The following is a 27,625-nucleotide window of genomic DNA, read 5'->3' as shown; positions in this document are numbered from 1 at the left end:
CTTTCCCAGGCGGTGAAGGTGCTGAGAACGGCCGAGTTCGTCCCCTACGTGGTCTTCATCGAAGCCCCCGACTACGAGACGCTGCGAGCCATGAACAAGGCAGCACTGGAGAGCGGCGTGGCCACGAAGCAACTCACGGTGAGTCCCCCTCCGCGGTGCCATGAAAGCAGGGGGTCACCTGGCCCACACTGTGCTCGCGGCCCCCGTGGCCCAGGGGGACTGAGCCAGGGCATGCCTGGGTCCCACGGGGGGTCCATGTGGGCACGTGGCTCTGGCACGAGCATGTGTGTGACACGCACTGGGATCGGGCCCGTCGGGACAGGCGCTCAGCGCTCCCCGCCCAGGGAGCGTGGCCGCAAGTTGGACTCGCTGTTGGGGGGGTCACAGGGCCATCTCCCCCCAGCTGCATGGCACAGTCCGTTCCCCAGCTGCCCAGAGCCCCCCGAGGCTGGCACGGGGGTGTCCCACGAAGCTCCCGCCACGGGCCCCCAGGGAGTGGCAGGCAGCAGGCTCCCGACGTCACAGCGGGGCTGGGCAGAGGGCAGGGAGCCAGGGCAGGGTTTCGCCTGCTGTGCTCCAGGCTGTCGCATGGCGCCAGGGGGCCAATCAACACGTTCCCCAGGCTGCCTTTGGCTCGGCCAGGGGCCTGGGTACATGGCGGCCTCCCGTCCATCACAGAGACTTTGGGGCCCATTGTGCCCGGCACTGTCCTGGCCCTGAGAAAGTTGGTTCGTAGCTCACTCTGTTCAGCCCCTCTGCCCTCCATCGGCCGGCCGTGGGTTAGAGTCGTCGTCTTCCACTTCCTGTCCCAGACGGCTGAGTAGCATTACTGGGTGGCTGGTCAAACTGCTGCCGCGTTGCACCCCAGAGGTTGTTGCCTCTAGGTGCTGGGATCCTGGGATAGCCAGCTTGCTGTGCTCCTCGCCAGAGGTGGCTGCATCCCAGTGGGGGGTGAACCGAGCCCTGCATCGTGTGCACCTCTGCCCCTTTGCAAAGCTCTTTCGTCCCCGGGCTTCCCGCCAGCGCGAGCTCGCTCCCCGCCTGACCGGGCGGCTCCTCTGCTTGTGTCTGGGCAGGAGGCCGATCTGAAGCGGACGGTGGACGAGAGCTGCCGCATCCAGCGTGGCTACGGCCACTACTTCGACCTCAGCCTCGTCAACGCCAACCTGGAGTGGACATTCCAGCAGCTGCAGGAGGCCCTGGAGAGGCTGCGGGCCGAGCCCCAGTGGGTCCCCGTCAGCTGGGTTTACTAGGGAGCTGGCATGCGGGGAGCAATGGCCTCCCCACCCTGCCCCACGCGGAGGGCGCCGCTCGCCTGCCCCCTCCGCCCTCCCTCCTGCACAAGCCACGAGGACGTCTCGGAGCCAAGGAACTCAGACCCCTGCCTGCGGCCAGCCCGTCCTCGCAGGAGCTGTGGCCTGGAACGGGCCTCATCCCCCCGAGGACAGGCGCCAGCGGGGGCTGCCCGGGGGGGAGCGTGGCAAGGCACGGGACTGGGTGCTTGTCGGACACCCCTCCCCCTCCCCGGAGTTGTACACAACTTGGCCAGAGTTAGAGTTTCTTGCAGGCATTCCCGAGGGGCACCCCAGGGAAGGAGCCTTCTCTGCTCTTGACACAGACGGGATGAGAGAGGGCGGTGCCCGGGACACCAAGCTCAGCCACGTTCGTGCCGGGGTGGGTGCTGGGCCTCCCTTCCCGCCAGCCCCGGGGCTGTGCCTGGGGCCGGAGCCTGAGGAGCCTGCTGCAGGGGGCGCATAGAGCTGGGGCTGCCAGCTGGCACCTCATTCCCTGCAAGTTCTCCCCGGCTGCCTGCTCCGGTGCAGCCCGAGCTGCCCTCTCCTGCCAGTGTCTCCGGCAGCGCCCTCGACGGCCCCCTTGGGCGCCTCTACTCACCCGCCTAGGGCCAGGAGCAGGCACGTTCCAGCCGTGCCCAGCGGGGCGGGGGCCGGGCCCTTCTCTTGGAATCCGGCCCTGGGGCTTGGGCAGGAGAGTGTCCACCATGACGTGAGCTGGGTTCTTGGCTCAGCCTTAGAGACACGCGATCTCCCCACCGTGCATCCCCCTGCTCCCCAGACTGAGCGTTACTGCGGGGCTGGCTGGGAGCGGGACGGGGTTAATTTCCCGCCCCGTTTGGCATGAGCAGGGTACGAAGGCCAGCAGGGTGCCGGTGCGCTGCCTGAAAGAGACCAGCCCCCCACGTGTCCTGCTCCGGCTGCAAGCCCGTGACGATTCGTCGGGTGTGGGCCACTGGTCAGAGCAGAAGGAATCCTCTGGGGCCATCCGCACCCAGCAATTGCACAGCTATTTCACTGCCAACCGTTCAGCTCCCTTTCCAGCCCAGCCCTCGCGCCCCGTGCCGAGCTGGACGGATCATCCCCGTGCCGAGCCGGACGGATCATCCCCGTGACGTGTCCTGTCTCCCCTGCAGAGAGGACGTGGGTGTGGGGCTAGTGAAGGGGAACTGCAGCCCCTCTGAAAATCAACAGCTCGATGGTCCAAAGGGTCTTGTTATATCACAGGGGTAGGACACAGGCCGTCTGGCTTTGATTCCCTGCTCTGTCCCAGCCTCCTGGGCAGGTCCTGAATCGCTCCGAGCCTCAGTTTCCCCACCTGCCCCACACAATTGGGCTGAGGACGAGGATGCGTGGGGTGGAAGTGGGTAAAGTAACAAATACCCGTGAGGCTGTGGCCTGTAGCGGGTGTATAAAGTGACAGCAAAATGCCAATGGCATTAAATCAAGGCCATAGTGACTGGCGCAGTGGAACCAGCTGGGGGTAAGAGGGTAACCCCCCCCAGCTTTTCATAGGTGTCTGCTCCACTCCTCCCATGCCAGCTCTGCAGGGGAGACCAGGGTCGCTGCTCACATTTTTCAGGCTCAGCGGCTGCACCCTGCTCCCAAGGTTTGCCGGAAGCGAGGCCCCGGAGCCAGACAGTGAAGCGCAGGAGGGGGGTAGGCCCGGCACTGGGCCTGTCGTGGCTTGGAGCAAGCCCCGAAAGATCAGTAAAAGCAGGAGGGCCAGCGTGGGTGTGAGCGCTGAGCCGAGGAGACTGGAGCTTCTGAAGAGGCTGTGAGGGTCCTCCATGCTCGCAAGCCCTGCTGGGAGAAGTGGGACTAGTGCAGGATTTAAGCAAACAAAGGCAGTTCCTTCTGATCTGCTCATCGGGGGCCCGGTTGCGCTAGGTGCTGTACATACTCAGAGTCCCTGCCCTGAGGGGCTTCCAGGCTCAATACACAAGTGACGGGAGGGGAAACTGAGGCACAAGGGGGCAGAGACTTGCCCAAAGAGATTCAGGCCTTGCTGGAATAGAATCTCTGGATACCTGGTCGCAGGGGCTGTGCAGCCTCCTCTGGGCTTCAGTGGGCCTGGGTCAGGCCCTGGAGTCTGGGTCTTCCGACTCCCAGCCACGGGACCCCTGCCCTCAAGTCCTTTGCTCCGTCCTGGAGTGCAGGCTTCAGGCATCCACATCTACCTCACGCAAGAGCTGCAGCCAGCGAAGGGTTGGGAAGGAGCCGCCGGCAGGACAGGGCACGGGGAGCCCCAGTGACCCAACCTATGGCCGCTGCGGAGCGGGGGCGTTGCTTGCCTTGCGGTGACCAGGTGCAGGCATTCCCTGCCGTCGGGCTGTGGAGAGCAGGTCCCCTCCCCGGGGCCTGCGCTCAGGGTCCCTTGTAGAACTGGGCCCTGAGTTCTTGTTTCTCTGATGGCTGCAGTTCCTCTTTGAAAGCAGCTGGCACCAGGGCCCCCCACCACGGGGGGGCAGGAACCAGGGGAAAGGGCTCGCTCCAAAGTGGCTCCGTGGAATTCCTTCCCTTGCTGTTCTCACCCCCAAACAGCGCCCCCCTTTCTGGTCCCACCGCCACTGTGTGAGTGGCCCCCAGTCTTGCAGAGTCCCCGTTCCACTTTGTAAGCTCGGAGCTGGAGCTGGAACACGGAGAAGAGGGTTTGCCCCTTGTTTTAACAATGGGTAAGGAAGAGAAATGCCTAGATCCTGTGTGTCCGGCTTGGGGTAACGGAGCAGCCATCAGACCTGCTGCCAGGAAGGTGTTGGCCTCCGGATGCTAGCTGGGCCGTCAGTAAAACGCTAGCCTCCGAAATCAGAGCGCTGGGGGGACTTTTTGGCTGGGTTTTGATTGCTTGAAGGGTTTACGGTCTGTCCGAGTCTCCGGAGGGCTCTCGCATGCTGGGCCCTTAGCGGGAGTCGTACCCCGGCCTGGTGATCCGGGCTGGACAGCTCTGGTTTGTTTGGTGTGAACCAGCATGACTTTTTAACCCCGGGGTGTAGGTGACTGGGGACGGTTGTGCAAGGGGAGTGCGTGAGGGGGTGAATTTGTTTCCCTGTGTCTGTTTGTAGGCCTGTGTGTATATGTGCTGATGAGTTATTAGTCTTGGGGTGTGGGTGTATGTCTGTCCCCGTGAGTGTGTCTGTGTGTGCAGAGGTGGATTTCTGTGTTGCCAGGGGGTGTATGTGTCTGTGTGTGCAGAGGTGGATTTCTGTGTTGCCAGGGGGTGTAAGTGTCTGTGTGTGCAGAGGGGGTGTATGAGTCTGTGTATGCAGAGGTGGATTTCTGTGTTGCCAATTCTCACAATTTTTATCACCCGTTTCACACTATTTATTAGTTAAATCCCTCCTGGAGTTCAGTGATTACATGAGACTCGGCTTTTTGTTCCAAGTTTCTGGCCCTCGTATTTGTGGGGAAACTTGCAGACACTCCTGCAAGGCTTCGAGGCTCTTTGGCAAAGAAAAGTGATTATAGTTACAATCTCATGGGTTTTAAGCCAACTCCTGATTTATTTATTGATGTTATTTTGTTGAGGCTGGGCTGAGGAGGTTTGCACATTCGGGCGGTCTGGTGCCCCTCTGGGGGTATGTGTCAGGGCACACCTTTGTGTGTGGGCGAGTGCATGTGTGTTCCTGCTGATGTGTGTTACCGTGTGTGAATGTAGCTTCTGAGAAGGGTGCACTTCATGTGAACTTTCCATTTGTTCTGTGGGGCTTATCCAAGGGTGACCCCCCATTTCTGCCCTATCCCCTTTTCTGTTCCAATTGCTGTTGCTTATTGAAGGGTGGAGGTAACTGGATTTAAAGCTGATGTATATATTCCCCTTTGCACGTGTCACTCAAATGCACTCTAGTGAACGGGCCTGCGCCGCTCCCTCCCAGGAGAGAAATGGGCGTTTGTCTCCGATTTCCATCCTCGTCAAGGCTGGTCTCTCCTAGCCCCCCCCAGCCCTGAGCGGCTCGTTCGACTTCTTGAGCCCCCGTGTTTCTAACGGTTCCATGTCGCTATTGAGCAGCCGCACGTTGGGCAGGGCTTTTCCTCCTTGGACGTTGTTAGCTCCCCTTGAGCCCCCGTGTTTTACACTCGTGTGTGTTGACGAGCCAGGCAGCACGGTGTCCGTGTGCGTTAGAATTGGCTGATCGGCTCGTTGGTGCCATGTGTCCGCCATGCTCCCCCGGGGCTGCCTGGTCACCTGGGTGACTGCTTGTGCCCCTGACCAAGGGGCACGCGATGAGTCTGGCCCGGCGCTTGGCCAGGCTGTGCTGCAGGGGAGAGACACCCGCTGCCCTTTCGCCAGGCAGGACCAACACTGGCTCCCTCCTGGCTGCTGCTGAGCTGCGGGGGGCAGGTGCTTGCCCCTCCGTAGGGCCGAGGGGGCTCGGAGCCCTGGCCCTGGGAGGAGTCGCTGGCAGGGCTGCGGTGCCAGGATGGCATTGGCTGATGGCTGGTTTTGTATCGGGGGGGTGACCAGTCAATGAGGCCTCCTGGCACCAGGTCTGGTTGCTGCCCCCAAAGGACCATTCTCAGGGCGATGGGGTGAGGGCAGGAGGGGATGTGACATAGGTACGTGTGCCCCCCCCAGCCCCTCCCTGCCTCCAGCCCAGGCCGGCCAAGGGCCCCAGCTGGGAACAGGGCTCCGGGGCGAGTGTCCTGAGAGCGCGTCTCTCTCCAGGATGGGCCGGCCCTGAGGCCAGGCTGAGCAGCACTCAGTCCTCGGAGCCGGGGGCTGCAATGGGCTTTGCCAGCAAAGGCCCGTTTCGCCAGGGGAGGCGCTGGCCCCTCACTTACAATGTTACGTCCCCACGTCCTCCCCGGTGTCTGTCCCTACGCGTCCGTTTGTCCCCCTGTCTTATCTGTAGACTGTTTTGTATTGACTCTTTTCTACCCCAGTCACCTTCGGAGTGTACACTGGTTTATTTGTCGGGCACGCGAGCTGACCCATGTACCTGCCAGCGAGCGACTCCTTTTGTTACTTGTCAGTGACTTTTATTAAATTTAATGCAAAAAAACCCCTTGCGCAGGATGGGTGTGTTGTTTTTATCTTGTCCCCCTTGGCGAAGGCATTTCAAGGGCATCCGCCAAAGAACCCAGGGGAGTTACACTGCTGTGAAATTGGCATGAGAGGAGAATGCGGGGTCCCGTGCCTCAGTTTCCCCCTCTGTGACAGGAGAGTTGGGCTGATGTCCTGGGGGAGACTGGAAAATGTTTGAATGAATCTTTGTGTCTGGAAAGAGCCTGGAGATGGGCAGCTTGTCTTTGGCCGGATCCACCTGCTACGGAGGAACTGATGCAAGTGCATGTGTCTGCAAGAGGTGTATTTGCAGTTGGGTGGAACTGAATTAATGGAAGTGCGTGCCTGCTTGTGTGTGTGTGTTAGTCGTGCATGAGCTTGCTGCGTGTGTGTTAGTCGTGCCTGCTTGTGCGTGTGTGTTAGTCGTGCCTGCTTGTGCGTGTGTGTTAGTCGTGCATGGGCTTGTGCGTGTGTGTTAGTCGTGCCTGCTTGTGCGTGTGTGTTAGTCGTGCATGGGCTTGTGCGTGTGTGTTAGTCGTGCATGAGCTTGCTGCGTGTGTGTTAGTCGTGCATGGGCTTGCTGCATGTGTAAATCCACAGGGGCAGATCGGTTCTGGGGCCGGTTTTATTCAACATCTTCATTAATGACCTGGCTGAGGGGATGGATTGCACCCTCAGCAAGTTTGCAGACGACACTAAGCTAGGGGGAGAGGTAGACACGCTGGAGGCAGGGAAGGGTCCAGAGTGACCGGGACAGATTAGAGGATCGGGCCACAAGAAATCTGCTGAGGTTCAACAAGGACAAGTGCAGAGTCCTGCATTTGGGAGGGAAGAATCCCAAGCGTTGGTACAGGCTGGGGACCGACTGGCAAGCAGCAGTTCTGCAGAAAAGGCCTGGGGGCTCCAGGGGATGAGAAGCTGGAGATGAGTCAACAGTCGCCCTGGTAGCCAAGAAGGCTAACGGCATGTTGGGGTGCATTAGGAGGAGCATTGCCAGCAGAGCCAGAGATGTCATTATTCCCCTTTATTCGGCTTTGGTGAGGCCACATGTGGAGTATTGTGTCCAGTTCTGGGCCCCCCACTACAGAAGGGATGTGGACGCATTGGAGAGGGCCCAGCAGAGGGCAAGCAAAATGATTAGGGGTCTGGAGCACACGACCCACGAGGAGAGGCTGAGGGATTTGGGGTTGTTTAGTCTGCAGAAGAGAAGAGTGGGGGGGGATTTGAGAGCAGCCTTCAACTTCCTGAAGGGGGGTTCCAGAGAGGATGGCGAGAGGCTGTTCTCAGGGGGGGCGGGTGGCAGAACAAGGAGCAATGGGCTCAGGTTACAGCGGGGGAGGTCCAGGTTGGAGATTAGGAAAAGCTCTTTCCCTAGGCAGGTGGGGAAGCGCTGGGCTGGGTTCTCTAGGGCGGGGGTGGAGTCTCTGTCCCTAGAGGGTTTTAAGTCCCTGCTTGACAAAGCCCTGGCCGGGTTGATTGAGTCGGGCTGGTCCTGCCTTGGGCAGGGGGCTGGACTTGATGACTCCTGAGGGCTCTGCCTGCCCTGGGAGTCAATGAACATGCGTGTGAACGTGGCTCCTGCCTGCTGCTGTGTGAGTCACGTGGCGCTCAGCCTGTGGCACGTGTGGACTGGTGCAAACAGCTGCCCAGGCTGATGTGGGGACCCTGGTGAAACCCAGCTGGCCAAGGGGCAGGGCGCTGGCCACAGGTGGTCCCAGAGCCGTGTGGCTGCAGCGTGCCGCTCTGGCCGAAGGAGCGAAGGGCTGGGCCAGTCTCCCCATGTGGGCTGGGCGGGCGTTTGTCTGGAGCAGTCGATCCGAGAGGCACTAGCCGGGCAGGCCGGATCGGCAGGGACTCCACCGAGCTTGCCCGGCTGTGGCGGAGCCACGCGAAGGGTTAACAGCCGGGCTTATCCGCTGGGACAGAGGCCAAGCTGGCACCCCGCCCACCTGCTGCTCCCAGCTGGCCTGGGGATTTGTGCTCAGCCCTGCAGCCGGCAGCCATGTGGCTGGTGTTTCTCCTGTGCCTCTGCCTGCTGGCCGCGGGGCTGCTGGGTGCCCGGCTCTTCGGCCGTGCGGGGAACCCCTTTGCCGGGGGCCCCCTGCCGCCTCCCCGCCCGCTGGTCACGGATCAGAAGCTCAGGGACAAGGTGCTGAAGCAGGGTAAGTCTAGAGAGCCAGGGAGCACTAAGGGGCGTTACGGCCCCAGGGCCCGGGCCCCTGGGTGGCTCAGACTGTCTATGGGTGCCTGGCCCTCCCGGCGGCCATCGGCTCGACTCCCCCCAAGGGTGGCTCCTCCCTGCCCCCAGCTGGGACCCTCTACTGTGTCCTGATGGCTGCTGCCCCAGCAGCTGCCAGCCCGTTGCCTGGTGTCCCGTGACCCTCCCTGTCCCAGGATCACCTCTGTCCGCTGAGCTTTGAGGGCCTCTCTGAGATGCCTGCTGCACTTGTCCTTGCTGGCGCCTGCGGGGCCCTTCTCCAAGCAGCCTTAGTTGCCTGGATGCTCCTTCATTTTTCCTTTTCAGAGCTACAGGCTTGTTCCATCCCCCCAAGTCCATCAGCTGCATTGAAATCCCAGACACATCGTGTTGGGCCAGCCTGGACTCTTCTGTGCAACCCAGGCCCAAGCGCCGGGCTGGTGGCTTTGAACCAATCCACTGGGAAAGGCTTTGATCCCGAGCCACTCCAGGCAACCCCTCGGCTGAGCTCTGGAACGGCCTCTGTTAATGTTTGATAGCGATTAGTGGTGCCTTTCGCATGGGCTGGTAGGGGCTGCAGGACACTGCTTTGTCGGCTAGTTACGTGGGCTGTGGTGTGACAAAATCACACGCCCTAGTTGACCCCCTGTGCCGGCAAAACCCCAGTGTGGATGCAGCTCCGCCCGCGACAGCGTGGTTCTGTGGGCAGAGCTAGCGTGCCCAGCGAGGGGCTGGCGGAAAAACGCTGCCTGGGGGGCGGTGCTGGGTCTCTGCCAGGAAAGCCTTTGGAGCACGGACCCAGCTTCCGTTTGGGCAATGGCAGGTCACTCAGACTCTCCTTGCAACCTGGGAGCTTGAGTCCTGGCCCGAGAGCACAGATCACAGCCAGTGCGGCCGGCTCGGAGAGCCCCTCGCTAGCCCCCGGAGCGGCCGGCTCGGAGAGCCCCTCGCTAGCCCCCGGAGCGGCCGGCTCGGAGAGCCCCTCGCTAGCCCCCGGAGCGGCCGGCTCGGAGAGCCCCTCGCTAGCCCCCGGAGCGGCCGGCTCGGAGAGCCCCTCGCTAGCCCCCGGAGCGGCCGGCTCGGAGAGCCCCTCGCTAGCCCCCGGAGCGGCCGGCTCGGAGAGCCCCTCGCTAGCCCCTGGAGCGGCCGGCTCGGAGACCCCTCATTAGCCAGTTCCCAGTTTGGTTGCCAGATGTCCGGATCTGACCCTGGCCTGTTGCCCGGAGTCTCCCGTCTGCCGTGTCACACCCCAGTCCCCGCGAGCGCTGCTGGCGAGGCTGCCTCTGGACCTTCTCCAATTTCTCCACATCTTTCCTGAAATGCGGTGCCCAGAACTGAACACAATACTCCAGCTGAGGCCTAACCAGCGCGGAGTAGAGCGGAAGAATGACTTCTCATGTCTTGCTCACAACACTCCTGTTAATACATCCCAGAATCATATTTGCTTTTTTTGCAACAGCGTCACACTGCTGACTCATATTCAGCTTGTGGTCCACTATGACCCCTAGATCCCTTTCTGCCGTGCTCCTTCCCAGACAGTCGCTTCCCATTCTGTAAGTGTGAAATGGATTGTTCCTTCCTAAGTGGAGCACTTTGAATTTGTCCTTTATTAAACTTCATCCTATTCACCTCAGACCATTTCTCCAGTTTGCCCAGATCGTTTTGACCCGTCCTCCGGAGCAGTCGCAACCCCTCCCAGCTTGGGATCATCTGCAAACTTAAGCCTCGTACTCTCTATGCCAATATCTAAATCGTTGATGGAGATAATTGCGTAGAGCCAGGGCTGCTTACAGCCCATGACTGGGGGCCTGCAGTAACAGGTGCACCAAACCAGTCACAAGGAGCACTTCTGTTCATCCCACTGGCTAACAAGAAGCCATACAAGTAATTCCCTCCAGGGTGGACCAAAATCAATTTTTTTGAAATAAAAAAGTCTGATTTAAATTTAAAAAGTCATCAGTACCACATTTCTCATTTAACTGTAACATCTACAATTAGCTCTCATCACAGCCGTGCTACACCTGCACTTACAGCCTCATAACACTGAATTGATGGCTCTAGTCTGTCCCTAACTCCCAGCTCTTGCTGCTTGACAGTTCTGGGCTTTCCATTTCTGCTTCTCAGCTGACTACAGGCTCAAGTGTAAAGCCAGAGCCAGGCGGGACTGGGTTAACATAAGAACGGCCGTACTGGGTCAGACCAAAGGTCCATCTAGCCCAGTATCCTGTCTACCCACAGTGGCCAGCACCAGGTGCCCCAGAGAGGGTGGATCGAAGACAATGATCAAGCCATTTGTCTCCTGCCGTCCCTCTCCAGCCTCTGACAAACAGAGGCCAAGGACACCGTTTTATCCCCTGGCTAATAGCCTTTTATGGACCTTATCTCCATGAAATTATCTAGCTTCTCTTTAAACTCTATTATAGTCCTAGCCTTCACAGCCTCCTCTGGCAAGGAGTTCCAAAGGTTGACAACACGCTGTGTGAAGAAGAACTTTCTTTTATTAGTTTTAAACCTGCTCCCCATTAATTTCATTTGGTGTCCTCTAGTTCTTATATTATGGGAACTAATAAATAACTTTTCTTTATCGGCCCTCTCCACACCACTCATGATTTTATAGACCTCTATCATATCCCCCCTCAGTCTCCTCTTTTCCAAACTGAAAAGTCCCAGTCTCTTTAACCTCTCCTCATATGGGACCCGTTCCAAACCCCTAATCATTTTACTTGCCCTTTTCTGAACCCTTTCCAAGGCCAAAATATCTTTTTTGAGGTGAGGAGACCACATCTGTACACAGTATTCCAGATGTGGGTGTACCATATCTTGTTTCTGTTCTGTGCTTATGTGGGTGGTGGCCCTGGGCCAAGCATGGCAGTGTCAGTAGTTAGTGAAGACGTTGTCTTAAGGACGGAGACACACTATGTAGGAAAGGGTGGAGGCAGCGTAGAACGGAACTGGAAGGGAAAAGGGAACTTTATTCAGCACGCACAGAGCTTCCTGTATCCCCCCCCCCCCCCCCCCAGCTTTTGCCACAGAAAAACGGTCCTGGCTTTTGGGCGTAAGAGAGCCCCTGCCTGGGACTATTTGGAAGAAATTCCTTCCCTGGGTGAAAACGGAAAACGTGCCAAGCGGAAGCTGCACAAGAGGAACACGCAGGGCCTGGCACAAGAATGAACCATCCTACGGAAAGCTGCTTATTGGGGGAAAAGCCACGAAGCTGAGCAGGTCAGCTGGCTAGTCACTTACATCATTCAAGACACAATGAGGCGTCCTGTGGCACCGTGGAGGTTAACAGGTTTACTCGTGGGCAACCCCCCTTCAAGGCTCGCTCTTGGCCTGTTAGTGGTGATGGGATTTGACAAGCACATTCCCAAGCTGTTTGCTGGGTTGGATGTTGCTAGAAAATAATGGGGAGCTTAGCTAATCCTTCTGGCTTGTTCAATTAGTTACCTAGGGTTAGAATCCAGGACTCGCGTCTACAGCACGAGCACAGCAAGCTGAGAGACGCTTTCTATCACAGCGTCCGTGCCGCCTACTTTGGAACTTCGTGGCCACAGGCCATAACGGTGATGCCATAAGTCTGTTCCCTGTTTTACTTCAGCAGAGCTCACCCTCCAGTTGTGTTCTCAAAAACCAGACGTGCCTGCCAGCTGGATGGGGCTTACTCCAAAATTAGTTAAAATTACAGACCAGCTCAGCTACCCTGCTGAGATTTGCCAGAATTAAGTACACTCTAAGCACAGTCCCTCTTAGCTATTTTGGTAACTTGATGATTTTTTTGGTGATTTAAATTGCGATTTAAATCAATCCACCCTGATTCCCTCAGACCCTCCAGCTCTCCTGGGCCACCACCAGTAATGCTCCTTGTATAGATGAAACCAATCTCACAACTAAAAAGGTTCTACTGCTCGAAAAGGACCAACCACCTTCTCAGGTCAATTTCTAACTTCGATTTTACCCCAAATCACACTGCTGCCGATCCTTTAGAATGGAAGGAAGGAAGGAGAGGGGTTGGAATACTGGTAGAAGGGTACAGCTCCCTCAGGAAGGATGGGTGTGGTAAACAGGGAGGCGGTGTTGCCATGTATATTAAAAATGTACACACATGGACTGAGGTGGAGATGGACGTAGGAGATAGACGTGTTGAGAGTCTCTAGGTTAGGGGAAAAGGGGTTAAAAACAAGGGTGATGTCATGCTAGGGGTCTACTACAGACCACCTACTCAGGTAGAAGAGGTGAATGAGATCTTCCGGAAAAACTTCTTCCGAAAGTGTCCACACTGCAAAAGTGCATAGAAAAAGCGATCTGCTTTTTTGACAGATAGTGTCCACACTGAATAGACGCTGTCTTGCATTTAAGCTGAGATTACTATGGGCGGAATGGCCACCAGGGCACCTGTGCTTTTTCCTCTTTCCTCTTCTTTCAAAAGAACTCCCTCTTCCCCCATCCACACACGCCTTTTTCTGAAAGAGTTATTTTGGAAAAAGGCTTCTTCCTCATAGAATGAGGATTACCAATGTTGGAAAAACCCCTCTGTTCTTTTGATTTTCTTTCAAAAGAATGTGATTGCAGTGTGGACATAATTCTTTTTTTTTTTTTCGGAAAAACGTCTGTTTTTCTGAAAAAATTCTGTAGTGTAGACATACCCTAAGAGGAAAAACTACTGAAGAGAGTTAGCAGTTTTTCAAAGGGACATTATTATGGGTCCAAAAGCAAGCTACAGGCAGTCCCCGAGTTACACGGATCCGACTTATGTTGGATCCGCAGTTACGAACGGGGTTTGCTGCCCGTCTCCCTGGTCTGCTGGAGACCAGCAGACCAGGGAGACGGGGAGCAAAGCCTCTGAGGACGCCGGCAGCGGGACAGCCGCGGCGCGTCTGGGCTGTCCGCTGCCCGCGTGCTCCCCGGCTTTGCTCCCCGTCTCCCTGGTCTGGGGAGACGTGGAGCAAAGCTGCGGAGCACGTAGGCAGCGGACAGCCCAGACGCGCCGCGGCTGTCCCGCTGCCGGTGTGTTCCGCGGCTTTGCTCCCCGTCTCCCTGGTCTGCTGGAGACCAGCAGACCAGGGAGACGGGGAGCAAAGCAGAGCAAAGCTGCGGAGCATGCGGGCAGCGGACAGCCCAGACGCGCCGCGGCTGTCCCACTGCCGGCGTGTTCTGCGGCTTTGCTCCGCTTTGCTCCCGGTCTCCCTGGTCTGCTGGAGACCAGCAGACCAGGGAGACGGGGAGCAAAGCCGCGGAGCCTGCGGGCAGCAGGACAGCCACGGCGCGTCTGGGCTGTCCCGCTGCCCCCGTGCTCCGCGGCTTTGCTCCGGACGCCTGTGGTACAGCAGCTGGGGCGCTGCCAGTTGGTCCCGTAGTGCCGCTCTGGGCTCTACTGGACCAACCCGGCAGCACCCCAGCTGCTCTGTCCCAGGCGTCCCCAAGTCAGCCGCTGCTGAAACTGATCAGCGCTGACTACAGGAAGCCCGAGGCAGAGTTGCTCTGCCCCGGGCTTCCTGGAATCAGCCGCTGATCAGTTTCAGCAGCAGCTGACTTGGGGACGCCTGGGGTTCTTAAGTTGAATCTGTATGTAAGAACTGGCATCCAGATTCAGCCTGTTGAAACTGATCAGCTGGCTGATTGCAGGAAGCCGGGGGCAGAGCAACTCTGCCTCCGGCTTCCTGTAGTCAGCAGCTGGTCAGTTTCAGCAGCGGCTGAATCTGGATGCCAGTTCCGACTTACATACAGATTCAACTTAAGAACAAACCTACAGTCCCTATCTTGTACGTAACCCGGGGACTGCCTGTATTCCACTGCATAGGAAAGAGAAAGTATGGCAAAAAAACACCTTGGCTTAACCAGGAGATTTTGCATGATCTCAAAATCAAAAAGGAGTCATATAAAAAGTGAAAATTAGGACAAATTACAACGGATGACTGTAAACAAACAATACAGATATGCAGGGGCAAGATTAGAAAGGCAGAGGCACAAAACAAGCTCAGACTAGCTAGAGACATAAAGAGAAACAAGAAGACATTCTATAAATATATTAGAAGCAAGAGGCAGACCAAGGACAAGATAGGCCCACTGTTCAGCGAGGAGGTAGAAACAGTAACAGGAAACTTGGAAATGGCACGTTCCAATCTTCTGATTTTCACCAAGAAGTCTGATGAAGAAATGCCTAACATAGGGTATGTCTACACTACCCTCCTATTTCAAAATAGGAGGGTAATGTAGGCATACCGCACTTGCAAATGAAGCCCGGGATTTGAATTTCCCGGGCTTCATCTGCATAAGCCGGGCGCCGCCATTTTTAAATACCGGCTGGTTCGAACCCCGTGCCGCGCGGCTACACGCGGCACGAACTAGGTAGTTCGAACTAGGCTTCCTAGTTCGAACTACCGTTACTCCTCGTGGAATGAGGGATAGTGTAGACATACCCATAGTGAATGCTAATGGCAATGGGGTAGGTTTAGAAGATAAAAGAACAAGTTAAAAATTCCTTAGAAAAGTTAGATGTCTGCAGGTCACCAGGGCCTGATGAAATGCATCCTAGAATACTCAAGGAGCTGATAGAGGCGGTATCTGGGCCTTTAGCTAGCATCTTTGAAAAGTCATGGAAGACAAGAGAGATTCCAGAAGATTGGAAAAGAGCAAATCTAGTGCCCATCTATAATAAGGGAAATAAGAACAACCCAGGAAACTACACAAAAGTCAGTTTAACTTCTGTGCCAGGAAAGATAATGGAGCAAGTAATGAAGGAATCCATCTGCAAACACTTGGAAGATAATAAGGTGACAGGTAACAGCCAGCATGATCTTCTTATCAATAAACTAGGCAAATACAACTTAGATGGGGCTACTATAAGGTGGGCACATAACTGGCTGGATAACTGTACTCAGAGAATAGTTATTAATGGTTCACAATCCTGCTGGAAGGGCATAACAAGTGGGGCTCTACGGGGGGGTCTGTTTTGGGGCCGCTTCTGTTCAATATCTTCATCAACGATTTAGATATTGCCATAGACAGTACGCTTATTAAGTTTGCAGATGATACCAAGCTGGGAGGGGTGGCAACTGCTTTGGAGGACGGGTCATAATTCAAAATGATCTGGACAAACTGGAGAAATAGTCTGAGGTAAACAGGATGAAGTTTAATAAGGACAAATGCAAAGTGCTCCACTTAGGAAGGAACAATCCATTTGACATTGGAAAAGCGACTGTCTAGGAAGGAGTACGGCAGAAAGGGATCTAGGGGTCAGAGTGGACCACAAGCTGAATATGAGTCAACAGTGTGACGCTGCTGCAAAAAAAGCAAACGTGATTCTGGGCGGCATTAGCAGGAGTGTTGCGAGCAAGAAACAAGTAGTCATTCTTCCACACTACTCTGCTGGTTAGGCCTCAGCTGGAGGATTGTGTCCCGTTCTGGGCACCGCATTTCAAGAAACATGGAGAAACTGGAGAAGGTCCAGAGAAGAGCAACGAGAATGATGAAAGGTCTGAAGAACATGAGCTCTGAGGGGAGACTGAAAGAATCGGGCTTGTTTCATTTGGAAAGGAGAAGACTGAGAGGGGACGTGAGAGGGGTTTTCAAGTACCTAAAGGGTGTCACAAGGAGAAGGAAGAAAACTTGTTCTCCTTGGCCTCTGAGGACAGGACAAGAAGCAATGGGCTTGAACTGCAGCCAGGGAGGTTTCAGTTGGACATTAGGAAAAGCTTCCTGCCTGTCAGGGGGTTAAACACTGGGATAAATTGCCTGGGGGGGGGGGTGGAATCCCCCTCCCTGGAGATATTTAAAAACCGGTTGGACAGATCACGGATGCTCTAGACGGTGCTTGGTGCTGCCGTGAGGGCAGGGGACTGGACTCGCTGCCTCTCCAGGGCCCTTTGCGGTCCCGTCCCGTTCTAGTGTCTGTGAATCCATGATCCTAAGGGAGGGAGGGAAACAGACGAGTTAAAATTGTTAAAGGAACCAAACACACACGCCAATTGCCAAGTTCTTGGTGCAGATTGTGGCAAAGACAGAACAATGTGCTGGCGCGAGTCCCCTCCCTGGAGCACGTCCGCAGCTGGTCGGGCCGCTGGGTCCTTGGCTCAAACTGAAGCTCTGAACAAAGGTTCCCCAGAGGCAGGAAGCTGGTTTGAAGAGAACTTGGAGGGATTTCCAGGCCCCTTTCCATCCTCGGTCGGGGGATGGGCTCCCACTGTGCTTGCTGTGGCAGTCTGTCCCATGATGGCGTGTGGAGTCAAGTGGGAACCCCGGCCAGGCGGGACTCGGGGCTTTGGGAGGCCAGACACCCCCGGCCAGACGGGACTCAGGGCTTTGGGGGGCCAGACACGCCCGGCTAGGTGGGACTCGGGGCTTTGGGGGGCCAGACACCCCCGGCCAGGCGGGACTCTGGGCTTTGCGGAGCCAGGGGCCCCCGGCCACATGGGACTCGGGGCTTTGGGGGGCAGCACCCCCCTTACTCCCCTGTCTATGCAGTCATGCCAGGGGGCAGGGTGCCATCTGATGCCCTGGTAGGAATGACCCCCCAAGGCGCTGGGGGAGGGAGTCCAGCCCTGGGGTTGCTACGTGGCTATGCCGCTGGGCGGTATCTGGCCACCTCTGCCTGGGAGCCCCTGCCAGCCGTTCTGGGGAGCAGAGGGAGCCATGGGTCTGCCTGTGTCCTGCAGCCTCAGGGAAGCAGCCCCCTTTGGGTCCATCACAGCCCCCCTGCAGGAGGCACCCGCGTGCTCCTGGGAGCCTGGGGGGAGATGCTGCAGCGGGGCCAGGGGAAGGGCTGGTAGCAGCGACTGCTCCCCCGGCACAGAGCCCTGGCACTGTCCCTTTGCTGCCCCTCGCCAGGTTTCTCCCTGGAGAAGGTGCCGCCCCAGCTGGATGCCATTGTGATCGGCAGCGGGATCGGGGGCCTGGCCGCGGCGGCCACCTTGGCAAAGGCTGGCAAGCGGGTGCTGGTGCTGGAGCAGCACGACCAGGCCGGGGGCTGCTGCCACACCTTCCAGGAGAAGGGCTTTGAGTTTGATGTGGGTAAGCGGGGGGCTCACGGGCCGGGACGTCGCCGGGGCGCTGGATTCCACCGGCTCCCCCCTGCCCCTCGGCCAGGGGCCCCGCCGGCTTCCTGTCCGGGGGAGGGCAGCAGGGTTGGAAGCAGCTCAGCCTCTGCCCCGCCTCCCGGTGGCCCCTCCAGACCCCCCCCGGCTGCGCTCTCCCTGGCTCGGAGCCGCAGGGTCTGGCAAGCGAAGCGCGGACGCCCGGGCCTGTTCTGTGCTCCCGTGGGACCCGCGCTCCTGGGGCTGCCCCGCCAGAGCTCGGAGAGCCCCTGCCCCAAAGAGCTGCCGGGCGACGTGCGAGACAAGGGGCAGCAGCCGGGGCGCAGAGGCCAGGCTGCAGGCACAGTGGGCCCTGCCGGCCCCGCCTCTCCTGGGGACTTGGGGCATCACAGCGAAGGAGGATCCGAAGGGAGAGGACTCGCTGGCAGGGGCCGCTCCTGGCCCTGCTCCCGCAGTAGTAACATGGAGGGTTGTGACAGGACTGGCCCGTGGGGGGGCACTCAGCTGATAGTGGCAGCAGGCCGGAAGGCGGCTTGTGCCCTGGTGCTGAGAGGGGCGTGGGACAGGCTCCCCGCGAACGGGGCAAGCACGCCCGGGATACCCCACGCCAGAGCTGGCCCCTCACTCCCTCTGCAGCAGGCCGGGGCCAGGGGCCGCCCAGTGACCGTAGCTCAGGCCCAAACCCGCCGCGCCCTCGGCGAAGGGGACCCCGGTGCCGGCTGGAGGCTAATTGGGTTAATTCCCTGGCATCTGCCGCACGGGGGCGGCAAGGCTCCTGTCAGATCTCATAAGCTCCGCAGTGCGGGGCCTGGCGGGTCATTGGCCAGGAGGCCGCCCAGGTGGCCACCGGCTCCGGCATGGGGTAGGCCTGGGCCCGGTGCCAGCAGCGACCTCCCAGCGGGTTCGGCACGTGGCACCGGGGCCTGCTCCCTCCAGCTTCTGCTCTGGCCCAGAGCCCCCCCTCCCAGTCCCCGCTCAGACGGGACCCGGCCCGAGCCTTCCTCTCGCCCGGGCCTGGCAGGCATCCATTACGTGGGCCAGATGCACCCGGCGGGCATGCTGCGGGTGGCCGTGGACCAGCTCACCGACGGGCAGCTGGAGTGGGTGCGACTGGAGGACCCCTACGACACCGTGACGGTCGGGGGCCGGCACTACCGCCTGCGCTCCGGCAAGAGGGCCTTCGCGGAGGAGCTGGAGGAGCAGTTCCCGGAGGAGAAGGAGGCCATCAGGGAGTTCCTGCGGCTGTCGAAGGTGAGAGCCGGGGCACGGCGCTGAGTGCTCGGGGCTGTACGTGGACAGGGCGCAGGGGGAGCAGGAGCACAGGGGCGGGGGGGGGCACAGCAGCCTGCCTGGGTGGACGGCTCTGCCAGGCCGGTTACTCTGGACTGCTCTGGCCTTTCCCGCAGGTGGTGGCCACCCGGGTGCCCCTCGTGGCCGTGCTGAAGATGATCCCCCGCTGGCTGGCCACGCTGCTGGTCCGCTCGGGCCTCATTCACTGGGTCTCGCCCGTCTTTAAGATGGCAGCCACCAGCCACAGCCAGGTGCTGGAGCGGCTAACGGCCAACAAGGACCTGCAGGTCGTCCTCAGCTACCTCTTCTACGGTGAGGCAGGGCCCCCGCGTGGTCCCAGAGCTGCGGGGCCTGACGTGGCTTTCAGAGCACCTAGCCCAGCCTGGGGGGGTCGCCCCTTTGGGTCTCAGGGCACCAACCCTGGGGCATGTAGTGGCACCGGGTCGCTGCCACTCTCATGGGGGCGTCCCTTGCTCTGCCCTGCCCCCGAGCCGCTGGCTCACTCAGCCACGGTGCGTTGCTGGAGCGTGGCCAATGCAAAGGGGTGCGTGTAGGCAGCCCCCTCCCACCGGTGCCACGCCTGGACGGCAGCAGGCCGGGTGAGTGCGGGCGAGAGCCCTTGTCCTGGCTGCCCCTCCCATCTCCAAGAGGATAGCAGCCTGCTACTGCTGTACAGCTGGTGGAGTTACCCCCCCCCCCCCCGGCTCAGCTGGGGGGGGTTGTGCAGCGCCTACCAGGTTCAGGCTCTGCTGACGCTGGAGTGAAACCCCCGGTGTGTGGGGGGGAGGGGGCTGGTCCCTTCTTCTGACGCTCCCCCCCCCCAGGCGTTCCCCCCAGAGACTCCAGCTTCCTCATCAACGCCCTCATGATCCACCACTACAAGCGCGGCGCCTGGTACCCGCGGGGGGGTGCCAGCGAAATCGCCTTCCACGCCATCCCGGTGATCCAGTGGGCCGGCGGCGCCGTGCTGGTGAGAGCCCGCGTGGGGCGGATCCTGCTCTCCGCGAGTGGCGCGGCTGTGGGTGAGTCCTGGGGCAGCTGGGCTAACTCCCCCCCCAGGGGGCGGAGACGCGTCTGCCAGGGGGCCGACCCCCCCAAGACGCCTTTCCCAGGAGGCTGACCCCCCCAGGGGGCGGAGACACGTCTGCCAGGGGGCCGACCCCCCCAAGACGCCTTTCCCAGGAGGCTGACCCCCCCAGGGGGCGGAGACGCGTCTGCCAGGGGGCCGACCCCCCCGGGGGCGGAGACGCGTCTGCCAGGGGGCCGACCCCCCCAAGACGCGTTTCCCAGGGAGCTGACCCCCCCAGGGGGCGGAGACACGTCTGCCAGGGGACCGACCCCCCCAGGGGGCGGAGACGGGTCTGCCAGGGGACCGACCCCCCCAAGACGCGTTTCCCAGGGGGCTGACCCCCCCAGGGGGCGGAGACGCGTCTGCCAGGGGGCCGACCCCCCCAGGGGGCGGAGACGCGTCTGCCAGGGGGCCGACCCCCCCGGGGGCGGAGACGCGTCTGCCAGGGGGCCGACCTCCCCAAGACGCGTTTCCCAGGGGGCTGACCCCCCCAGGGGGCGGAGACACGTCTGCCAGGGGACCGACCCCCCCAGGGGGCGGAGACGCGTCTGCCAGGGGACCGACCCCCCCAAGACGCGTTTCCCAGGGGGCTGACCCCCCCAGGGGGCGGAGACGCGTCTGCCAGGGGGCCGACCCCCCCAGGGGGCGGAGACGCGTCTGCCAGGGGGCCGACCCCCCCAGGGGGCGGAGACGCGTTTCCCAGGGGGGCAACCCCCCCAGGGGGCGGAGACGCGTTTCCCAGGGGGCCGACCCCCCCAGGGGGCGGAGACGCGTTTCCCAGGGGGGCAACCCCCCCAGGGGGCGGAGACGCGTTTCCCAGGGGACCGACCCCCCCGGAGGCGGAGACGCGTTTCCCAGGGGGCCGACCCCCCCAGGGGGCGGAGACGCGTCTGCCAGGGGACCGACCCCCCAGGGGGCGGAGACGCGTTTCCCAGGGGACCGACCCCCCCGGAGGCGGAGGCGCGTCTGCCAGGGGACCGACCCCCCCAGGAGGCGGAGGCGCGTCTGCCAGGGGACCGACCCCCCAGGGGGCGGAGACACGTTTCCCAGGGGGCCGACCCCCCCCCAGGGGGCGGAGACGCGTTTCCCAGGGGGCCAACCCCCCCAAGACGCCTTTCCCAGGGGGCCGACCCCCCCAAGACGCCTTTCCCAGGAGGCTGACCCCCCCAGGGGGCGGAGACACGTTTGCCAGGGGGCCGACCCCCCCAGGGGGCGGAGACGCGTTTCCCAGGGGGCCGACCCCCCCAGGGGGCGGAGACGCGTCTGCCAGGGGGCCGACCCCCCCAGGGGGCGGAGACGCGTTTCCCAGGGGGCCGACCCCCCCAGGAGGCGGAGACGCGTTTCCCAGGGGACCGACCCCCCCCGGAGGCGGAGACGCGTCTGCCAGGGGACCGACCCCCCAGGGGGTGGAGACGCGTTTCCCAGGGGACCGACCCCCCCAGGAGGCGGAGGCGCGTCTGCCAGGCTCTGGCGTCCTTGTCTCCTGGCAGGGGTGGCGGTGCAGAAGCGGGGCCGGGAGGAGATGGTTTATGCCCCTGTTGTGATCTCGGATGCTGGAATATTCAACACCTTTGGGAGGCTGCTGCCCCCCGAGATCAGGAGCCAAGCAGGTAACGGGGAGCAGCCCCCTGGGAGCTCGGCTGCCTGCCCCCACCCGTGGCCAGGACCCAGCTGGCCCCTGCAAAGGAGCAGTGGAGAGCAGGGAGCCTCGGGCTGCTCCGGGCACACCCGGGAGGGGGCTGGGATGTCCTAGGGGGGGCTGGACCCCGGGGCTCCACAGCAGGAGCAGGGCCGTGGAGGCGCGTGGCGCTCCGGGGCCCAGCCCCCTCTCCCCGCTTAGCCTCTCGCTCTCGCCCACAGGGATCCAGTCTGTGCTCAGCATGGTGCAGCACGGCATGGGCTCCTTCCTGGTCTTTGTGGGCCTCCAAGGGACCACCGAGGAGCTGGGCATAAAACCCACCAACTACTGGGTCTACCAGGACAACAATCTGGATGAGATGTAAGTGGGGGGCCAGGGCCCGGGGCAGGATGCTGCAGGTCCTGGGACCTCGCTCTGTCACCCCCTCGGAGCAGGCGTCCCCTCTGCCTGCCCCTCCCCTAGGGCCCAGGGCCGGGCTCCATGCCACGGAGTTCGTCAGACGCAGCCCGCCAGTGGCCGCAAGGGATCAGCTCGTGGGAAATCCAGAGATCCGGCCCTGTTCCCCCTTTGCTATGGGGGGTTCCTGGGTGCAGGCATGTAGCATAAGAGAGGAGTTTGCAATCAAAGTGAATCTCGGCTCCTTCCAAGCCACCCGCCTCGCCTTCCTGGTGTCTCCTTTCCTGCAGCGTTGCGGCATGCTGGCAAACAGCGGCCGTGTCCCGCCCCAGAGGTGGGCGCATTTCCAGAGTCAGCGAGGTTTTCCCTCTGCATCCCTCCCTGCCACGGGCTGGGGAGGGGAACGGGAACCGTAATGAGTAATGGGGAACACCGCGCAAATGGGAAACTGACCGGAGCTCTGAATGACAGTTCAGCGGGCGCGGCCGTTACGCGCGGCAGATGCAGGGAGCCATCGAAGTGAGATCTGCTGCTCCGGTCATTACTGGCTGTTAAAGGCCCCGCTGCGCTAGGCGCTGGACGGACACACAGCCCTGGCGCCGATGAGTGCACGATATAAATAGATGAGAGATGAAGAGGGGGAGGGGAAACTGAGGCACAGGGAGGATCAGCAACTAGCCCTAGGTCACCGAGCAGGTCAGTGGCAGAACCTACCCACTAGACGCTGCTGCCCAACTGGCCCGGGGGTGGGCGGTGCAATTGCCGCCTGTGAAGACAGACCCAGGAATGAGGCGAAGCATCAGCAGGGGCTGCACAAGCCCAGGCAGGACCCTGGGTACGTTCCCGGGCAGCTGGGAGCGTCCCTGCTCTGGCACCACACGGGGTCGGGGGCACCTGCCGTTGCCTGGGCGACCAGCTGGACCCAGGGGATCTGGCCCAGCTGTGTGGACACCTGCAGTGGCGGGCGGGCAGGAGGGGCTCCAAAGGGCCGTGGGGGTGACCAGGGGTACCTGCCTGGGTCAGGGATAAATGGCACCGCCCGGGCCATGCACTGGGCCGAATGCTGCAGCGCAGACCAGCCCACGTCTGCACTAGCGGGAGGGGGCAGGGCTGGGACTCAGACCCCCAGGCTCGCGCCAGGCAGCTCGCGGCTCAGTTCAGACTCGTTCACGTGCACGGGGAGGGGCCTGCCGCCAGCCCCGGGCCAGCCTGTTCCACCGTGCCCAGGAGGGGTGGGCGGGCGGCAAGGGCAGCTCGTGGGTGCAGAGGGCCAGGGTGCAGCCCCCCCCCGCGAGGGCTGGTCTCTGCTGCGCCATTGGCGCCCTGTCTGGTCCTTGCAGGATGACCCGCTACGCTGCCCTGCGCAGGGAGGAGGTGAGTGAGAACCTGCCCATGTTCTTCATCACCTTCCCGTCCGCCAAGGACCCCACGTACCAGCAGAGACACCCAGGTACCCGCCCGCAGACCGGCCAGGCCGGGGGCCTCTGCCCTTGGGAGTGGGGCGGGGGCGGAGCGCAGGGGTCCTGAGACGCCCCGCGGGGGGGGAGTCCGACACGGAGATCCCAGAGGAGCAAGCCCCCGCCTGTACCTGCTGGCCACCCTGCCCAGTAGCCAAGAGGCTCCCGCAGACCTGGCCCCAGCCTCTGCGCGGTGCCCCTGGACCTCCAGCCAGGCCGGCTCCTGGCCAAAGCCAGCGGAGTGGCGGCGGGAGGACATGCCGCACGGGCGGGCGGAGGAGCGGGCTCTGCTCAGACGGGCGGCCCAGGAAAGGAGAGGCGGGGCAGCGCCCGTGGCAGGGAGCTGAGCTGGGCCCATTCAGGCGGGAAGCCAGGCCCTGTTACGGGTGAGACTGGGGCCGTGCAGGAAGCTCCAAGGGGCCTGGGGATTTCCCGGCTCTGGAGGTCCTGCCACCCCCGGGAGGCTGCTGGGAAGAGACGTGCCCCTCCCAGCCCTGTCACTGGGCCGGGCACAGGGAAACGGGACCGCGGGGGCCGTGCTCTACGGGGGTCAGGCCGGAGGAGCTAATGGCCCGTCTGTGCAGCCGGACGTCGGGCTATGCGGGGCTCGGGGAGCCTGGGGAGGCCGATGTGCCCCCTAAAATGCCATCTGAGGGTGGTGCTAGGGCTCCAGCCCCCCGAGCCCCTCGGCATGGAGCCCACGCGCCAGCCCAGGCCAAAACGTCCATCCCCACATGCCTGTCGAGCCCTGCGGGCGCGCCTCTGGCACCGGGGTCCGGGCAGCGCTGCCCTCGGCGCGTCAGCTCGAACCCTCCCCACCCGCCTGGCCCTGGGCCCCACCCTGCTCCGCAGGCGCCACGGCTGAACCCAGGACCTTGGGGTGAGCGGGATGCAGCCCCGGGGCTCTGGTCACGCCGCCTGCGGCCCGGCCCCGTCTCGTCCAGGCAGACGCCCAGGCCCTGCGCAGGGACGACGCGAGACATCGCCCCGGCCACGAGTGCGCAGCTGGGCCCCCCCGCGCGCTGCAGGAGTGCCAGCCGGTCTCCCTCGCGGGGGCGACCCGAGATCCCAGAGCGCTGGGGCCCGACTCAGCTCTCTCCCTGCTGCAGGCCGGTCCTGCATGACCATCCTGAGCATGGCTCGCTACGAGTGGTTCGAGGAGTGGGCGGGGGCCTGCGTGAAGAGCCGAGGGGCTGACTACCAGGCCTACAAGATGCAGATTGCCCAGCGCCTGCTGGCCATGGCCCTGGAGAGGTTCCCTCAGCTCCGGGACAAGGTGAGGGCTGGTTTCTGCAGTAGCTCTGGGAGCAGTGCCCTGCCCTGCTGGCACGGTTCACCCCCAGACCCCCGGCGCAAAGGGATAGCGACTAAGACAGAGAAAATCTCTTTGCCTTTGTGGAAATCCATGGCTCGCCCACAGCTGCAATACGGCGCACAGATGCGGTCGCCACACCTCAAAAAAGAAATATTGGCACTGGAAAAGGGAAGAAAAGTGATTTGGGGTTTGGAACGGGACCCGTATGATTAAAGAGACTGGGACTTTTCAGCTTAGAAAAGAGGAGACTGAGGGGGATAGGATACAGGTCTATAAAATCATGAGTGGTGTGGAAACAGTGAATATGGAAAAGTTATTGACTTGTTCCCATAACAGAAGAACTAGGGGCCACCAAATGAAATGAATAGGCAGCAGGTTTAAAACAAACAAATGGAAGTTTTTCTTCACACAACGCTCAGTCAACCTGTGGAACTCCTCGCCAGAGGAGGTTATGAAGGCCGAATCTTTAACAGGGTTCAAAAAAGAGCTAGATAGGTCCATAAATGGCTGTCAGCCAGGCTGGGCAGGGAGGGGCCCTAGCCTGTTTGTCAGGGGCTGGGAATGGGCGACAGGCGAGGGATGACTGGATGATGCCCTGGTCTGTTCCCCCCTCTGGGGCACCCGGCACTGGCCTCGGCTGGACCTTTGGTGTGACCCAGCCTGGAGGAGCTGGCACTCGTGGGGCTGCAGCAGCTGCACCCGGGTTCAGGGACCCCGCCCGTAGGCTGGGGGCTGCTGTAGCCCCACGTTCCTCCCTTTGTCCCCCCTCCGGGCAGGTGGTGTACCTGGAGGCGGCCTCCCCGCTCACCAACCAGCACTACCTGCTGGCGCCCCGCGGGGAGATGTACGGGGCTGAGCACAACGTGAGCCGCTTCGTGCCAGCCGTGGTGGCCGCCATGCGGGCGGAGACGCCCGTCAGGAACCTCTACCTCACGGGTAAGGGCAGCCTCCCGCCCCTCTCCCCCCGCCTTTGGGGGAGGAGCCTGGCAAGCCAGCAGGAGCCACTGGGGGCCCAGGCCCCGCTCCGGGTTGAGGCCTGGGTGGGGGGGTCCCTCCGGGGCTGCCGAACCCAGCGTGCGAGTCCAAGGGCTGCCCCGCCCCTGACGCCCTCCTTGTATCCCCGTCCCAGGGCAGGACGTGTTCAGCTGCGGCCTGGCGGGGGCCTTGCACGGCGGCCTCATCTGCGCCTCCGCCGTCCTCCGCCGCATCCTCTACGTGGACCTGCTGCTCCTGAAGAGGCGGCTCAAGCGGGCGCAGGGCAAGAAGGCAGCCTAGGACCATGGGCCGGCTGCCCCACCTCTGCCCTTTGGAGCTCGGCCTCACCAGGCCCCCGCGTCCCCTGGGCCGGGCCCTCGCCGGAGAGGGAATCGGCCTCGTCCACAGACGTGTTCTGGCAGACGGGCCAGGCTGGGATTTCCCAGCTGGCTTGGGCTGGGGGCTGTTTAGTAGGATGGGGGGGAGGGAGGCACAGCCCCTGGGTCCCAGAGGTTGGGTGAGTTCAGGCCTGTCTGTGCTGCAAACAGCCCTTCCTCCGAGTTAGCGGCACAGGCCAGGCACTGGGCGGCATCGCCCCGGAGACGTGCCCCTGTGCGCTCCTTGCTCTGAAACCAGCCTGGCTTTCTGCCTAGGCCAGCCCGGGGTGCAACCCGGACCAGGGCGGGGCCGCACGGCCCCTGGCGGCTGGCTCAGGGCATTGCAATGCGCCTGCCAGCACCCAGTGGTCGAGAAACGCCACCCGCAGCCTGCTGGCCCCGCTGGCCTGGGTGCCACTTGCAGGGGGGCCTCAGCACATTCCCAGTCCTGGCTTCCCCCCACCGCGTGTTCTGCACAGCCCTGCCCTGGACAGCCCGGTGCCTCTCCGCGTGGCTCAGGACACAGGCCACGATCCACCACCCGGTCTGTTCGGCTGCAGCCACCCAGCGGCTCGGAGCGCGATTTCCAGGGAGCCCGGTGCACGGCCTGAAATGGCCACAGGAGAAATAAAGCAAAGCCCCTTCCTAGCCCTGCTCTCGGCTCGGTTCCGGTGCGATGCTCCGTGATCCCTGCGGCCGCCGGCCACACTCAGGCCGGGATCCCTCCGAGGCCGTTCCCGCTGCTGCTGAGGGGAAAGAGCGAGGCTGGCGGGCATCCCTTGCGGTGCGTCGCCCTCACTGGTAGAGTCCCGCACCCTGCAAATGCATTTCCCAGGGCTGTCCGAGAGGATGCTCACTGCCCCGGGAGTGGGGGCGGTGCCAGGCCGTTTGCGCTGCCGTTTGGCCCCGCCCCCGGCCGTGCCCCAGAATGGCCACACGGGGCGGGTGGGCCTGTCGGCTGCCACCTGGATGGGCGGGCCCTGTCGCCTCGTCCTTTGGCTTCGAGACCCTGTTCGCTGTGAGAAGCGCAGCGTTTGTGTTGCGTGGGACTGGCCCCGTGCAGGCAGCAGCAAGCCCCAGTGTTAGGGCTACGGCAGCCCACGGCCAGGCTGCGCCTGATGGATAAAAGGGCTCGGTTTGGCTCCTTGGCTAAGTACACAGAGAACGGCTCCGAGGGGAGCCGCGTGCGGCTGGGTCTGCAAGGAGGCCGGGGGCACGCGGCGGACGCCCCTTTGCCTGCACATTGGCCAGCCCGGACAGTCTCTGCGCAAAGGCCTAAATGGAGACAAATCAGACACTGAGAACAGTACAAAGCCGGGGGTGGCTCTTGAACCGCCCTGGACGCCCCGTTACTGCCCTGCGGGGGCCATTCTCAGGCACAAGCCCCTCAAAGCCACACTGCAGCGGGAATCAGCTGCGCTGGAATGGGCTGAAAACGCGACCACGGCCGGGCGGTGTGACGGCCGCCCGTCACCAGGCAATTTCACCGGCTTGCACTGCTGGAGCCCTGGCTGAACGCGCAGGTCACACGCCCCTCGCGGCAGCCCGGCCTGTCTCCCTCGCGACCCTGCAGCGCCGGCGGCTGCG

General features: G+C 61.7%; 2 protein-coding genes across 10 annotated transcripts in view; both read left to right on the top strand.

Moving 5' to 3' along the window:
• The window catches only part of MPP2 (MAGUK p55 scaffold protein 2), a 46,893-nt gene extending 41,534 nt beyond the window's left edge, over positions 1-5,359 (top strand). For 7 of the 9 annotated variants that reach the window (XM_075918405.1, XM_075918401.1, XM_075918403.1 and 4 more), the window contains 2 exons: positions 10-138; positions 1,077-5,359. In XM_075918405.1, coding sequence (XP_075774520.1) covers positions 10-138; positions 1,077-1,253 — 306 coding nt within the window. In that variant the 3' untranslated portion in view covers positions 1,254-5,359. The remainder of the gene's footprint in view (positions 1-9; positions 139-1,076) is intronic. The other 2 variants (XR_012900288.1, XR_012900287.1) reach the window with 2 other exon arrangements.
• Positions 5,360-7,638: 2,279 nt separating this feature from the next.
• Positions 7,639-26,686, top strand: LOC142825994 (all-trans-retinol 13,14-reductase-like). The gene is made up of 11 exons (XM_075918407.1): positions 7,639-8,456; positions 17,315-17,497; positions 18,542-18,771; positions 18,927-19,122; positions 19,635-19,832; positions 21,370-21,489; positions 21,740-21,878; positions 23,255-23,364; positions 24,481-24,647; positions 25,463-25,622; positions 25,816-26,686. Exons 1-11 carry the CDS (start codon positions 8,297-8,299, stop codon positions 25,959-25,961), a joined length of 1,809 nt encoding a protein of 602 aa, XP_075774522.1. The 5' UTR covers positions 7,639-8,296; the 3' UTR covers positions 25,962-26,686.
• The last annotated feature ends 939 nt before the right edge of the window (positions 26,687-27,625 follow it).

This window comes from Pelodiscus sinensis, unplaced genomic scaffold (genome assembly GCF_049634645.1).
Source record: "Pelodiscus sinensis isolate JC-2024 unplaced genomic scaffold, ASM4963464v1 ctg70, whole genome shotgun sequence".
NCBI classification, from domain to species: domain Eukaryota; kingdom Metazoa; phylum Chordata; order Testudines; family Trionychidae; genus Pelodiscus; species Pelodiscus sinensis.
The sequence above is the reverse complement of the archived record's forward strand: the minus strand, read 5'-3'. Positions and strand labels throughout refer to the sequence as shown.